The 16,347-nt window shown below is 56.5% G+C and overlaps 1 protein-coding gene across 4 annotated transcripts in view; it reads left to right on the top strand.

Annotated features, from left to right (window-relative positions):
- Window positions 1-16,347, top strand: part of PRKCA (protein kinase C alpha) — a 296,529-nt gene that overhangs the window by 261,700 nt on the left and 18,482 nt on the right. For all 4 annotated transcript variants that reach the window (XM_055574947.1, XM_055574946.1, XM_055574948.1 and 1 more), the window contains exons 14-16: window positions 12,862-12,942; window positions 15,453-15,560; window positions 16,163-16,303. In XM_055574947.1, the coding sequence (XP_055430922.1) occupies window positions 12,862-12,942; window positions 15,453-15,560; window positions 16,163-16,303 (330 nt within the window). The remainder of the gene's footprint in view (window positions 1-12,861; window positions 12,943-15,452; window positions 15,561-16,162; window positions 16,304-16,347) is intronic.

Raw genomic sequence — 16,347 nt, 5'->3', positions numbered from 1 at the left:
CCTTCTAGAACCACGGTCATTAGTTTGCAACACTGCTTGTACCACTTCGTCGAGTTACTTAAACACCCGAGGCTTTAGTCTTCACCTGTGAAGGGGCGTGATAATGTCCACCTCATGAGGTTGTCTGTAACTGGAAAGTTGTTGCTCCTGGCATTGATTTCTTCACTTAACTCACATTGGATTGTAAGCCTCCTGCTGTCTTCCTGCTCACTTACTTGGGACAGTATAGACTAGGTTGACTTGGAAAAGACACTTTTGAACTGAGCTTGATTGCCATTTAAGAGATCGCACCTGTATGGTGCTGGCCATGGCATGCTCAGAACTTGAGGACATGCTGTCAGAAGGAGGGATGCTAGGAACATCCCTCAGAGAGAGGGATGCTGGGAATATCCTACTGAGAGAGGAATTCTGGGAGTTTCCATCAAAGAGAGAGAAGCTGGGAACATCCATCGGAGAGAGGAATTCTGGGAATGTGACATCAGAGAGAGGAATTCTGGGAACATGACATCAGAGAGAGGAATGCTGGGAACACCCATCAGAGAGGGGAATTCTGGGAATGTGACATCAGAGGAGGAATTCTGGGAACATGACATCAGAGAGAGGGATGCTGGGAACATCCATGAGAGAGGGGAATTCTGGGAATACTTTCAGTGGGAGGGATGCTTGTAACAAGGTGTCAGAGAGGGACTCTGGGAACATGATTTAAGAGAGATATAGAGGCTGGGAACACCCGTTGAAGAAAAGGATGCTGGGAACAAGCTGTCAGAGAGGGATTTGTGGAAAAGTAACTCGGGGCCCCTTACTACACCCAGGATGACATGTCTGGCCCCAGATTCCCTCAGGTGCTGTCACCCTTCATTCCTCTCCTTGTTCCCACTGTGGAAGCGATGATAAAGGGGCGCCCACCATTTCTCCAGTGTCCCCTGTGTGCCGGGCCCTTCTTTCTTCTCCTCGTGACAAACCCCACAGAGAAACAGAACCACAGGCCCGTATTTCAGACAAGGTGACCGAGGTGGTAACTGATGGTCTGAGGTGACGTTACTACAAACTCCGGAGTCCAGCTGCTGCCCCTGGCTCCGGCCATCTCCACCATGGGAAACCGCTCGAACCCGGGCCGTTTGCACATCCAGAGAGCATCCTGCAGGCCTGCTGTGGGCCTTCCCCGGGAAGTGCTCCCCATTTACGGTGGAAGAGGTGACACAGATGGAACCAGATCTACACGCGGTTTCCACTCGACTCTCACTGAGGAGTAAGCCGCACTCCTTGGGCAGCTGTGTCAGGCATGACTGCCGGTTGTTGTGCCTTTTGCCAGCATTTTCTTTCTGTGTGTCCAGGAATTGGAATATTTCACTCAAGGAATCAGTGCAGGGTATAGAAAAGACCATCTAGGTTCACAGTCTGTGAATTGCTCAGAGGTGAAAATAGTCCTGTCCTCTGTGTAAACCTTCCTGTCAGGCAAAGGCCACGTGATTATCTTAGATGGCATTTTCCTTAACAGGCAAAGCAGAGGCTTAAATATTTGTGACTGTTTGTTCAGAAGCCTTGAAATGGTTTTTGTAACATCTCCTGAACCACTGAAGATGAGCAGAGGCAGAAAATGTCACTAACACACGTTTGCAGCCGAGATGGACACCCACAAAAGGGGCCCAGATCAGCAACTAGCTCCTGAAGCTGATGTTACGGCGACTCTCTGCTCTGCCATAGAAAGGACCTTTCGAGGTCCGCTAGAGAGTCCCCCGAGGCTTCATCTGGACCTCATCCCCCACCTGAAATTCAACTATCCTGGCCTGCGAGATCCAGTCAGAGTCAGGGGCCTGCCGGCGGCCAACTGGACCTGAGCCCCGTCCGCTCTGGCCCAGGCGAGAGCCAGGCAGCGTCTGCAGGCCCCGGCTGCAGTGGGGGCGAAGCCTCTGGAAGGTGCACTGCGCAGAACCCTTCCTCACAGCCTGGTGGGGCAGGGACATGTAGCCCCCCTTCAGAGGGCGTCACCCACGACACAGGGACCCTCTTCTCCGGACCAAGCCCTGGGAACACAGCTTCTGCCTGCCACACTTGACACACGACTTGGGGGAGGCAGTGGTGGGGTTTGGAGCCGAGACACTCAGCACAAAGCCTGTGTGTCCTCTGCACGAACTGCATCTCCAGAGAGAGGAGGAAACGCCCTGAGGGAAAGAGCCGCGAGGTGATACGGGCCACGTCTTCTGGAATGTCTGAAGGGCTCAGTCACGACCAGACCCTTTCGTCTCTAAGGCAGTGAGTCAGGATGGTGCCCAGCTGCAGACCCAGGCAGACCCCCGTCCCCCGCCAGAAGCCAGGCTGAGCCTGCAGCTCGGAGCCCCTCCCCTCGGGCGTTCTCCCCCGCTAGGGCCCCGTGGGGGCGGGGTCGCCCGAGGGTCTGACGCGGAAGCATTCCAAGTGGGCCGCTGCCGCCGGGAGAGCTCAGAGCCGCGGAGGAGCCAGTGTTCCCCTGGGCTACGACAGACGGGCTTGCAGCCCGGGTCACTCCTGGGAGGAGAGGCTTGCAGGCAAGCCCACCCCGCCCCCACTCCCCCGGCCCCGCCAGCTGCCCGGAAGCGCATGTGCACGCCCATCCGCCGGCGCTAGGGGCCGGATGGGTTCCCTCCTGGGGCCTGGACTCTCCTTTCAGCCCTGTGGGGCCGCCAGCCCTGCACTGCCCGAGAGCTGCCGGAAGTCTCCGTTTTTATGTAAAGTACGTCTGATTCTCCTTTCCCTCCCTCCACCTGGGCCGGCCTTCCCCTCCTGAAGCCTTAGCTCAGATGTCACCTGTGGGAGGTCGCCTTTCCTGGCCACCCTGGTCCAGGTGGCAAACCTCCTGCCTCCCCACCACCCCCCGCATCCCTGGTCCCTTTGGTGGCAAAGGTCACCCTCTGATGGACCATATCACGTGCTCCCATATTTACTTATTTCTTTGTCTCCAACTGAGCTCCATGCGGCAGGACCCTCAGCTGCTGTTCACTGAGGAGTCCCTGCCCCTACCTGGGAGTCTGGAGCTGCTGTGGCCAGCAGGACGGGTGTGGGGTGATCACGGGGAACAGAGTAGGGACGGTGGCCTCGCGGCTCCCCTCATCCATGACTGGGGACCCCCGAGGGTCTGAAGGTGGACGGGAAGTCAGCCTAGGAACCCAGATGGCCCAAGAGGCCAGAATACCCTCCTCCCTGGAGATGCCTCCTGGTCTCTGGGAAAAGGTCGCAGAGTGAGGGAGTGAAAACAAGAGCATCTGAAAGGCAAATGAACAAGGACCTCGTTTGGTGCGCGCAGGCCGGCAGCCAGGCAGTAAATTAGCGCCTGCCAGACGGAAGAAATGGGAGAAGAGATAGAAGCCAGTGAGGAGCTGAGGTCGAGCTTGTGAGCGCAGACCCCACACCAGCCGGGGCGCACGGCCTCGGAGAAAGCCCTTGATTAAGAAAGAGAGGGATAAACCGGAAGGTGCTTCTTCCCATCAAAGGCCAATTTCCCTCCATGTCGGTCACGGTCCAGCGACTCCAGCCTCGCGGGAGACGATGAACCACCTGCCTGCCTCCCGGGGAGCGGCTAAAGAGCCCGGGCCAGGCGCTTTGGAAGGGAGGGGGTCTTCCTTAAACTGCACGGCTTGTCTCAGATCTTTAGAGGAGTGATGTTGCCTATATTACCTCATATACTCTATCGTCTGCCCGCGGTTCTTTGTCTCATAGTTTTCCTGGCATCAGAGCTGAATGGGTTTACCAGTTCTCTGGAGCCTTGGGCCCCTCCTGTGATGTTGTCCCTGTGAGAGTCCAGCCCGTTCCTTCCTCCCGTCTCCCTCCCCTCCCACGCTCCCCCTCCTCTCTTCCTGCCCTCCCCTCCCCCTCCCCCTCCCCCTCCCTCTCCTCTCTCCCTCACTCCCCTCTCCCTCGGCCTCCCCTACCCCTCCCACGCTCCCTGCCCCGTCTTTCCCCTCGTCTCCCCCCTCCTCTGCCCCTCCCATCCCACGCTCCCCCTCCTCTCTTTCTGCCCTCCACTCCCCCTCCCTCTCCTCTCTCTCTCACTCCCCTCCCGCTCCGCCTCCCGTCCCCCTCCCATCCCCCTCCACCTCCCATCCCCCTCCCCTCGCCTTCCCACGCTCCCCCAGAGAAGACCAGCTCCTTGTGCATCAGCCACCCCTGGATGGATGACCTGCTGAGTGGAGACGCATTGACCTCCTTGCTGCTGCTGCTAAGTCGCTTCAGTCGTGTCCGACTCTGTGTGACCCCATAGACGGCAGCCCACCAGGCTCCCCCGTCCCTGGGATTCTCCAGGCAAGAACACTGGAGTGGGTTGCCATTTCAGTCTCCAATGCATGAAAGGGAAAAGTGAAAGTGAAGTCCCTCAGTCGTGTCCGACCCTCAGCGACCCCATGGACTGCAGCCTACCAGGCTCCTCCGTCCATGGGATTTGCCAGGCAAGAGTACTGGAGTGGGGTGCCATTTCTCCGTTGACCTCCTTGACGTCAGTCTAATCTGCAAACTCGGTGCTTTTGGCCCTATTTTCCAGATGATGAACCAGAGGGGCAGAGATCTGTTTATTTCCCCGTGGCCTCAAGTCCTCCGCTGGCCGAACTGGGCTCTGCACTGGGGCTCCCCAGTCCCCCCACAGCGGCTGCAGTCCCAGCCGGAGGCCACCCGGGGATGGACATCTGCCCCCGTCCAGACCCGGCTGTGTCCTCCGAGCCGGATGCACTGATGCATCGTGACTCTGGAATTCTGTGGCTGCACTCGGTGGCCCTTCCATTGAAGATGTGTTTAAATCTTTTAAAAATGAGGCCAAGATCACTGAATTCCTTTTCACCTTTTACATGGCAAAACTGCCCTGGGCCATGGGGAGGAGCAGGCAGGCGTCTGGGCAGAGATGGCGCGCAGTGTTCCCACTGCGGGGCCTGGACCGCACTCCTGAACCTGTCCCCTCGTTTGTTCTGACGACAGTCCTGGGGTGAGAGGCACAGTGCCTGTTCTGCAGCCAAGGAAAAGGAGAGCTGCCCTGTGGGGGCTCGCAGACCACAGGCAGCCGGGCAGGCTCCAGGGCGCCCGCCCCGAAGGGCCAGCCTGTGGCCCTCACACCTCAGTGTACCCTTGCTCTGAGGGCACCGCACACATCTGTGGAGACTCACCGGGCTGTGAGACTCTGAAAAAGCCTCTGGCTGATAAAGGTCTCACAGGCACATGATGTGTTCCTCGTGCCTAGTTTGTTCTGTCGCTGCACGAGTGATCATCTTGTTCAGACGTGCCGGGAGCATTGTGAACCGCTCCATGCTCGGCAGAGGAGGCCTGAGATAATGGGGGTTGGGGGTCCAACGGGAGCACCGAGCAGTGAGTTGGGCCCCCCACCTGCCGCCCCCGGGGAGACCAGTGACCAGGCCGCGGTGGCCGAGCTCTGGAGCCCCTTGCGAGGCCAGAGGCTGACAGCCACGCGTTGATTCTGGGTTGATTCAGCTCGGGTGTCTCGTAGCCCCACGCAGACAGGATGTCTCCGAGAAGGGAAGAGTTCTGTTTGATTTTGTGACTTTTTCTTTATCCTCGTTGAGTCAACTCTGGCTATAGCTCTGCTCTTTTAAAAACTCAGGGTGAGGTCTGTAAAATGGGAATCGTCACAGTGCCATTTCAGAGCTCCACTTCGAGGACTAGGTTTTGCCCGTAATAAGCTTGAGCTTCATATAGTTGTGTCTCTTATTTGACAGTTGTTTCAATGATCTGCTGCTGTGTAACCACCCCAAGACTTAAGGGCTTAAAACTACAACTGAGTTAGCACTGGGATTCTTCGAGTCAGGACTCAGCAGGGACGTGCCGGCTGGCGCAGCCTGCCAGGCTCTGGAGGGTCCAGGGGGCCCTGGGCTCTGGCTCTTGGCCAAGGCCCCCCGGGTCCGCCTCTGTGTGGTCTGCCCTGCGTCAGATTTCTCCCCCTTCAGTGGCTTATTCAGAGCTTCAGAGGACCTCACTGAGGCCCTCAAGCTGCACCTGGAACTCAGTTGCTGTGCCATGCCCACCACGTTCTCTAGGTCAGAGCATGTTCACAGGCAGCTCTGTATCCAGGGGAGGCACGTAAGTGCTAGATCCTGGTAGAGGTGAGGCCTGTCCCCGCGCAGAGGCCGTCCAGGATCGTGGGGGGAGTCCCCTGCACTGCTGGCCTTGAGCTCCGTGTTGGAGAACCCTCAGCACACTCCCTGAAGGGGGCAGGTCTCAAAGGCGCCCAGGACCCAGGCAGGAGGGCCCCGCTCTGGTTACCCAACTGGGATCAGCAAGTGTTTTCTGCTAAGAGCTAGAGAGAAAATGTTTTGGGTTTTGCCTTCATCTAAATTTTAGATTTCGCCAATTTGAGCAACTGTTCCTGCCAAAAGGCTCAAAGACTGATCATCTTTTTAACATTTTTCCATTTGCATTTAAACAATTTAAAACCATGCTCGGCTCCCAGGCTGCACACGGAGGGCTCGCTGGATGTGGGCTGTGTGCAGGCCAAGGTAGACCGTCCCCTCCCTTACAGTGCCCTCCTCGGCCTCCTCAGTTGGAGTCCCTCCCTACAGCTCTGGGGTCCACAGGGCCAGAGGGACCCGCCACCCGCTCTGAGAATCCCTTCCAGGGTGGAGCCCTGGGTCTTCCCCCTGGGTCTTTCCCACCTGCTCCGTGTCCCTACTTCCGAGCTCGCCAGGCCCTGGCCGCCCCCGTGGATACGGGACATGCGTCCGGTGCAAGGTGGCTTAGGTGGGATTAAAACTCAGCCTCTGTTACTGTATCATATTCTTAGTGCATCTGGCTGTGAGAAGGTTCTTGAAAATTTCGTGTTGGGAGAAGAGAAAGAATCTGAAGGTGTCCCGTTCTTTTGACGCAACAGGAAATGTGGAAGTTAGTTTGGCATGGGGCTAAAGAGGCTGTGGGGCCCAGGGCAACTGGGATGGTGTTTCTCCAGGCCTGGTTGTTCCACAGTCAGCTTCCCGCCTTATCCCTTGACGAGCAAATGTTACAGAGGAGCTGGAGAGAGATTGGCCAAAGTACGAGCTTAGAGCTTTACCACAGAGCCTTGAAATGGGGGTGCTTTCTCCCTGGGTAACTCTGTGTGCTTGGCGCCTCATCCGAGGACCGCTGACGGCCCACTAGAGCGCATTCCAGAACCAGACACCCCAGGTGTGTGGGCGCGGGGTCTTCCCACCAGGTCAGAAGTCTGGCGGTTTATTCAGAATTTTACGTGTGCCTCCTTCAGAATCAGCACAGCCCTGTGGAAGACAGTCTGCAGTTTCTTACAAAGCTAAACACTGTCTTCGCCGTACGGTCCTGCCTTCTTGCGCCTAAGTGTTTACCCAGACAAACTGAAAACGTGTGTCTGCACAAAAGCCTGCACACACATGTTTACACCAGCTTTAGTCATAGCGACCAAACCCTGGGTGCTGGCGAGACGCCCTCCCGCAGGTGAACGAGTCAATAAACTGCGACACGTCTGGATGGTGGAACATTATTCAACACTAAAGAGAGGAGCTCTCAAGGCCTGAAAAAACCTGGGAGAGCCTCAGTACATACAACCAAGTGAAAGAAGCCAGCCTGAAAACGCTGCTCGCTGTGTGCGCTCAGCTCTCAGCGTCTGGAAGAGGCAAAACTAGGAAGACCATGAAAAAGATGAGTCATTGCCATGGTCCGGGGAGGGGGGACAGGGCACAGAGGGGGCTGAGGACGCGGAGACTCTCGAATACAGTAATGGCACACGTAGTGGTACATTTTCAAAAACCCGTAGGATGCAAGGCCAAGAGCGAGCCCTGACGTAAACCTGGGCTCAGGGGACAACGAGGTGCAGCTGCAGGTCCATCGGCTCTAACAAAGGAGCCACCGTGGTCCAGATCGCGGAGGCCAAGGCCAGATGTCCCGGGTTCAAGTCCCAGCTTTGCGCCTGACTGGCTGTTCAGCCTGAGGCTGGACTAAGCTACTTAACCTATCTGTACCTCCTTCTTTGAAATGGGCTGCTCCTACTGCAGGCGTCTCATAAGGGCTCCATGTGCCGACAGAGAAGAGACCCCAGCCCTTGGTCAAATTCCTGATTGTTGCTGCTCTCAACTGCATCTGAAGCCGCACATGCTGCCCCCGATTCCATGAAGGCCCGTCTGCTTCGGGCAGGTCGTGTGGCCCTGGCCCAGGACGCTGGGGGTGGGGGTGGTCCTGGAGCGACATCCTTCCAGTGGCCACCAGCCTGTGGCCTTCTAAGAGGCCAGGGCTGCCCCCTGCCCCTGCCCCTTCCTCCCAGGTCCTGAGCCCAGGCTGGCAGAAAGCCCTTCATACTCTGCTTACGAGACAGGCAACATCCCAACACCCTGAACACATGACACCCGCGAACACATGACACCCGCGAACACATGACACCCGCGAACACATGACACCCCGAACACATGACACCCACGAACACATGACACCCCGAACACATGACACCCGCGAACACATGACACCCCGAACACATGACACCCGCGAACACATGACACCCCGAACACATGACACCCGCGAACACATGACACCCCGAACACATGACACCCGCGAACACATGACACCCCGAACACATGACACCCGCGAACACATGACACCCCGAACACCTGACACCCCGAACACATGACACCCCGAACACATGACACCCGCGAACACATGACACCCCAAACACATGACACCCGCGAACACATGACACCCCGAACACATGACACCCCGAACACATGACACCCGCGAACACATGACACCCCGAACACATGACACCCGCGAACACATGACACCCCGAACACATGACACCCGCGAACACATGACACCCCGAACACATGACACCCGCGAACACATGACACCCGCGAACACATGACACCCCGAACACATGACACCCGCGACACATGACACCCCGAACACATGACACCCGCGAACACATGACACCCCGAACACATGACACCCGCGAACACATGACACCCCGAACACATGACACCCGCGAACACATGACACCCCGAACACATGACACCCGCGAACACATGACACCCCGAACACATGACACCCGCGAACACATGACACCCCGAACACATGACACCCGCGAACACATGACACCCCGAACACCTGACACCCCGAACACATGACACCCCGAACACATGACACCCGCGACACATGACACCCCGAACACCTGGCTGGAGAGGCTGTAGTAACAGGCACAAGGACAGACAGCCGTGCAGCCGGTGACGGCGCCCCAGCCTTCCTGCGAGCCTGCCTTTCCTGTCGTGAGTTTCCTGCTATGGGAACCATATCGCCAGGGCAGCCCCTCGCTGCGGTCTGCAGGGCACTAGGCATCTCCCAGGCTGGGCTGTGCTCCCAGTGCCAGAGACCCTGCACCCGTCCCCTTTGGGGACAGACCCAAAGCAGCCTCCCGTCCATGCTGTGGTCCCTGAGCAACGGCCTCAGCCCAGAGCTGGCTTCCTGGGTGGGTGGGAGCAGGGGCACCGGACTGGATGGTGGGAGCTGGTAGGACTTAGACAGCTGTCTGGGCCAGCCCTGCCAGGAGGAATAAAATGCAAGCCAGAACTGCCTTCAAGCAGCCATGTGTCTGAAAAAAGAGGGGAAGTTAGTTCTAATACATCTTATTGAACCCAGCATAAGTGAACAATTCTCCACGGGCTATTCTGCATTTGGGGGTTTTGCACCCAGAGCGCATCTCCGTTTGCACTGCTGCTTCTCAGAGGCTCGGAGCCGCACATGGCTGAGCGGCTGCTCAGGGGGGCAGTGTGGGTCTCCCAGCTCACGGGGCTGGGAACCGGTGCCCTAGGCCTGTGCTTCTGGGTGCTTGGCTCTTTCATGGGCTCCTTCTCTAGCAGGTTCCCCTTTGCAGAGAGGTGGAGATGTTTGTTAATAGCAGCTCACTGGGGGCAAAGTCTGCTTCTTGCTAAACGAGGGTGTGTGGCGCTGAGGTCACCACCTCCCTGGCAGCTCAGATCTTAGAGCCGTCTCATCCCATCCAGGGCAAAGCCAGGGTGATGGACTCTCAGGGTCCCCAGGAGGAAATGCTCCCGCTAACCCCTAAGGCCATCCCGTTACTAACACCCGCAGGTGCTGTGGGGTTCAGAGCAGCCTCGGGCGCTCCGAGCAGGGTGGCTGGCCGGCGCCAGGGGCTGACCAAGGCCGGCGCCTCGGAGGACGCAGCGGGGTTCTCAGCACCAGTGAGGAGAGCTTAACTCTGTGGACATGGACCGCAAGGAGCAAGTCAATACAAGAGGCAGAACAAACAGCACTGAAAGCTTCAGGTGGCCTTTAGGGTGTGTGGATCATTCTAGCCAGAGTCAGAGTTCCGCACCCTGGACTTCTGACAATTCCCAAACTCGGGGGCACCTTCCAGGTGGGCCTGGGTGGTGAGATGCTCGGATGTGTGTGGAAGTGGAGTCCAAGGTAAAGCTGGTTCCCTACCCAGGCCGCACTTCAGCCTCGTGGGTCACACAGCAGCACAGCCTGTGTTCAAAATAAACAAAAACTGAAATAGATAAACAGCAGTTTTCCTATACAGCTCAGAGAGCTATATTCAACACTCTATAACAACCTAAATGGAAAAGAATTTTAAAAAACATAGATACATACGTGTGTGTGTGTGTGTGTGTGTGTGTGTGTGTGTGTGTGTGTGTGTAGTCTTCTCTGGTGGCTCAGATGGTTAAAAACCCGCCATTTGCTATCTGGGCCAGGAAGATCCCCGGAGGAGGGCATGGCAACCCCCTCCAGTATTCTTGCCTGCAGAATCCTATGGACCGAGGAACCTGGTGGGCTACAGTCCATGGGGTCACAAAAGAGTCAGACATGACTGAAGTGACTTAGCACAAACGCATGCACATATATGTAACAGAATCACTTTGCTGTATACCTGAAGCTAACACAATATTGTAAATCAACTACCCTTCTATTACAAATTCTTTAAAAAAAAACAAAAACACTAAAACACTGATTAATGAGAACAGATTGCAGGGCCTCGCTTTAATATAGTTACAAGAGCAAATTTTACTCAAGGGCTTTTGAAATATAGTTACGACAACTGGAATGATGATTTTGAATCTCGTTAAACTAATCCTCAGAGCCCTTTGATTCATATTTTATTAATCCCAGTGCGAGTGGTTCCATGTATTTGAAAGCCATAAATTGTAGTTTTAAAACAAATATGTCAATATTCAGAGCACCACTCATTATCTGTTTGGTTTCGTGCATCTCGCTTCTGTCCCCTAAAATCTGAGCCAGCAGTCGTTGCTGGCTCCCTGGGCACACAGCGGGCAGCGTGTCTGACACACTAGGAGCCGGGCGAGTGAGCCCTCCTCTCCCAGCCAGGATCTGTGGTTCCTCTACTCGCTCAGGTCAGGCCATCGGGGACTGGTAGGACTCCAGCATTTCATGTCATTAGGGAATAAACTAGGGACACATTTTGGTAGGGTTTTTTGTGCTTTTCATGTTTGTACTTTTTGAGTTTTCAGAGAAGAACAATCTTCAAGAGAAACTAAGGCCTCTCTGCAGGTCCCTTTGGCTCTCCTTGTCTTGCCGAGGAAACGCTCTCTGAAGCTACCGCATCCGAACATGCGCCCCCTGTTCCCACCCACACGGAGCCAGGAACATGTCCTCCTCACGCCCCAGCGAGAAATCGTAACTCGTTAAAGGAACAGCGTGGGCCGACATGCAGGAAGTTAGCTGATGTCCCAGGACATTTGCTTAGACGTAGGGGAAACACAGCCTAGGGCACCCCAGAGTCCACTGTGACACCCCAGAGTCCTCTAGGGCACCCCGGAGTCCACTAGGGCACCCCAGAGTCCACTAGTGCACCCCAGAGCCCACTAGGACACCCCAGAGTCCCCTAGGGCACCCCGGAGTCCCCTAGGGCATCCCAGAATCCTATAGGGCACCCCAGAGTCCTCTAGGGCACCCCAGTGTCCTCTAGGGCACCCTGGAGTCCTCTAGGGCATCCCAGAGTCCTCTAGGGCACCCCAGAGTCCAGTTTGTCTGCAGAGCTGCAGGTGGTTGTGCTGAGCACCTGTCGAACCCTCCACCCGAGTCCTGGGGCACGACCACAGTCAGCAACGTGTGTGCTTAGGCCTGCAGCCTACCTGTGAGGCAGCGTCTTAGAAATTCAAGTCAGTAGTACCCCCTTTCCCAGGGTGGGGCAGGGGGCCTAGAGCCGCCTGCACGTCTGAGAGTCTCCAGAGGGTAGAGGGGCGGGCAGGGGCAAGGTCTCCGGGCCCATCACCAGCTGCCGCCAGCCGTTTCATTTTACTAAAGTATCTAACCCAAATCTAAGAGGTCATGTGTCATGTTGCACCCACGGACACATCTCTGAGGCACATGGCCGTGCACACACTCACTTCTAACTGAAGGACACTTTGTAACTAACCCTCAGACCTTGTAGGCCAGGGAACAATGTTAGCAACAATCCTCTAACATCATCCAACCTCAAGACTGTATTTTAGTTTTACTAACTTTTTTTTTACAGTTGGTTTGAGTCAAGATTCAGACAAGGTCCAGCTCATACGTTTGATTATATTTTGCGTCTCTCTTCAAGACACTTCGAAATGTCACTCCTTCTTCAGGTGCCCTCAGGCCTGTTGTGCAGCACAAGGAAACTGGAATTACCCTTTATCCTCCTCCTCCTCATCACCATCTTTATTATTTTCAGCAAAATTCTGTGACACAGTTAGTCTCCAGGTGGGTTCGGAAGAAGAGTCCAACGGGTCCAGAGCTCTCGTGGGGCAAGAGTTCTCTGTGTGTCTGATCTGAAGGATCCCTTCAAACCCAACGGCAAGCATCATCGCCACCTCGTGTGGAGAACAGAGTGTAAATGCCTGCACGCTTGCCTTCCCTGTTCGCTCACCAAGTGCAGTCGATGTGTTTGCCTTCTCACAGATAATCGCCTATCAGCCGTACGGGAAGTCCGTGGACTGGTGGGCCTATGGCGTCCTGTTGTACGAGATGCTGGCCGGGCAGGTGAGTTTTGCGTGTTTCACGCTCGTGTGAGGCCGCGTGGCGTGACAGCTGCAGGTCTGTTGGGCCAAGGTCGTGGGACGCGGCCGATTCCGGTCAGACTTCCCTGATTCTGGCGAGAGCGGGAGAAATGGTGCCAAGCTCATCTTCTGATCATAAAAGCCCAATTGGTGGGGTGCAGACAGGGCAGCTTTCTCGTCACCCACTGAAGCCCCTGCACAGTGAGAACGGCAGCCGCCTGCTGCGCTTCTGTGTCTCAGCTGGGGCCGGGGTGAGGTGCACAGCTTGGTTCTCCAGAAACCACCAGCTGCTGTATGTGCGGAGACAGAGTCGTTGTCAAAGGAAGATGTTAGTTAAACCTGAAGAGGTGTTTCAATAGCTTCTCCGTCTGCCCTTATCTCTCCCTGGGCAATTCATTGTAATTTTCATAGAAGTCAGCGAGGCTGAACCTCCAGTTGAGAAAAGGAAGACTAGGCTCCTCTTGGCTGTGTGACCCAGGTCAGATCACCAAGGGCACCGCTGCCCAAGTCCTTCTTTCTAAGGTGTGGCTTCCTGTCCGTGTCACTAGGCTCGGGAAACGAGCCGCCATTGGCAGACGACCCCCCAAGCCGCAAGTGGGTTAGCAGCAACAGGGCACGTCCGTCTCAGGGTCTCGCGGCAGGCCTGTGGGCAGCGAGCTCAGCCCGCAGTCGTCAATGGACCACGCTGCTCCCGGCTGTGGCTGCACCGTCTAGGGCCTTGGGTTCCACCGCTGCATCCTCCTTACTCAACTGGCTGGTGGAGAGAGGGGGACAGAGTGTTGAGGGGCCAGCCTGGAGCCCACATGCATCTCTCCTGCCTGCACTGTGCCGGCCACAGGCCCCCAAGAGCCAGAGGGCTGGCCACGAGCTCGGCGTGGGGCTGCGGGGCTGGGGAGCCCCAGGCACGTCTCAGCCGTTTCTACCGATGATTCTGTCCTGGGCAGCTTCTGATGAGCTCTCAGCCCTCCAGGGGCTTCCCTGGTGGCTCAGCTGGTAAAGAATCCACCTGCAATGCGGGAGACCTGGGTTCGATCCCTGGGTTGGGAAAATCCCCTGGAGAAGAGAAAGGCTTCCCACCCAGTAGTCTGGCCTGGAGAATTCCATGGACTCTGTAGTCCACAGGGTCACAAAGAGTCAGACACGACTGAGCAACTTTCTCTTTCCTGTCAGCCTCCAAGTGTGCCGAGGAGTTTGCCTTCCTTAGCTAAGAGCCTTCGTAGGAGAAAATGTAAATAAATACCCCCAAAGAAGTCTCTGAATCTTTGTTCTTGGGAAAGAGTCACCCTTTCTGACAAGTCACCTCCATCAATTCACTTATTATCCATTCAATGCGGATGTATTAACTGTGCCTGGTGAAGGTTCTGAGAAGCACACAGACCTGACCTTCAGGAAGCCTGCAGTCTAGAGAGACAGTAGATGAGGAGCATTTGCCGCTCAGCGTCGGCAGGGACTGGCTCCCGGACCCCGACCGCCGGGTCCCTGGCGGGGACTGGCTCCCGGACCCCGACCGCTGGGTCCCTGGCAGGGACTGGCTCCCGGACCCCGACCGCTGGGTCCCTGGCAGGGACTGGCTCCCGGACCCCACAGACCGCCGGGTCCCTGGGTCGGACTGGTTCGCGGACCCCGACCGCCGGGTCCCTGGCGGGGACTGGCTCCCGGACCCCACAGACCGCTGGGTCCCTGGGGCGAACTGGTTCGCGGACCCCGCAGACAGCCAGGTTCCTGGGGGGGGACTGGCTCCAGGGACCGCTGGGTCCCTGGGAGGCGTGAGTCCCGGTGTAGACGGTGCGGTGTCTGCACAGGCCGGGCGTGTGCTTGCGTGTTACTCGGCGCGCCTGACACGGTGCAAGTGCTGCGTGCGTGGTTGTGAATACCATGTCAACGGTCTGTGTCTGCTGAGAGCCTGAAGCGCTGTAAGTGCCACGCATGTAGCTGTAGATACAGTATCACTGCCCTGTGTTTGCCAGTGTGGCAATTTCAGGTTTTCCTTTTCCTGTATTCATTTATTTTTGGCCATCCTGCATGGCTTGTGGGATATTAGTGTCCCAACAGGGATCAAACCCGGGTGCTGGTGGTGAAAGCACCACGTCCTAACCACTGGATGGCCAGAGAATCCTGAGTTTTGCTTTTTAAAATGTTTTGGAGTTTTGTTTCACTTTCGATCTGCGGTTGGTTGACTGTAATAGCAATAAACTCAGGCGAGATTAAGAACAGGTTAATGGATTAATTATAATTTACTTGCAAATTGTTACAAGCATTACTCAAAAGCATTTTCCCTAAAGATTTTTGGGGTTGCCCAGGGCAAGATAATTAAAGGGACAGAGGAAAAAATGGAAAACACTCAACCACCAACCTAATTAAAAGTAATCAGCCCGCGAGGTGTGCAGCCCGCACGTGCAAGGAGCCGGCTGTTCCCTGGCGCTGAGCGGCATCTGCGCCCGAGGGGGGAGCCTCTCAGCCTAAGTCGCCCCCTCCCCCTCTTTTCCGCACCAGCCTCCGTTCGACGGCGAGGACGAGGACGAGCTGTTCCAGTCCATCATGGAGCACAACGTCTCATACCCCAAGTCCTTGTCCAAGGAGGCCGTGTCCATCTGCAAAGGGGTGAGTCACAGGCCGGAGATGCCTCCTGGCACGTCTCAGAGGCATCCTGGGGGGCCACGCGCCCACGCCCCCAGGTTTCAGGTGGCGCCTTTCTTGTGACAGCATGTGCTTTTGTGAACCATGAGTCTTGGGTTCAGAGCATTTTGGTCCAGGCAGCAAGCAGGCGTGTGATGCTGGCCTGGGACACTCCGAGCACACACCAGGTGCAGCGACTGTGCCTTTAACAAGCTTGTTACTTGGCTGTGCCGGGTCTTAGTTGCGGCCCAGGGGCTCTCGATCTGGGCGCAGAGCAACCAGAGGGTGGGCGCTTCCCACCCACCCCGGCGTTGTTCCGGTGGATCTGTTTGTTCCTGTCTTTTTTCAGTTGTACTGATCGTAGTGCGTGTTTAAGGCCTCAGTGTGCTGGTCTGACCTGTCGCACAGTGTGAAAGGGCTCCCACAGCTGACTTCACTCATCTGTCACCTCGTGTCACCTTTTTTACTTTTTTGGTGAGAGCTCTCCGGCTCGGCTGTCAGCGGGGATCCGTACACAGTCCAGAACTGCACGGCAGCCCCCGTGTTGCCCTGTCCCACGCAAGAGCCTCTTTCTCCCCCGCCTCTAGCTGATGACCAAGCACCCCGGGAAGCGGCTGGGCTGCGGGCCCGAGGGCGAGCGGGACGTGCGGGAGCATGCCTTCTTCCGGAGGATCGACTGGGAGAAGCTGGAGAACCGCGAGATCCAGCCACCCTTCAAGCCCAAAGTGGTGAGTTGGTGCCCGGCCCTTCTTCCTGGGATTCCGGGGCTTTC

The sequence above is a fragment of the Bubalus kerabau genome, chromosome 4 (genome assembly GCF_029407905.1).
Source record: "Bubalus kerabau isolate K-KA32 ecotype Philippines breed swamp buffalo chromosome 4, PCC_UOA_SB_1v2, whole genome shotgun sequence".
NCBI classification, from domain to species: Eukaryota; Metazoa; Chordata; class Mammalia; order Artiodactyla; family Bovidae; genus Bubalus; species Bubalus kerabau.
Note: the sequence above shows the minus strand (reverse complement) of the source record. Positions and strands in the feature narration are given on the sequence as shown.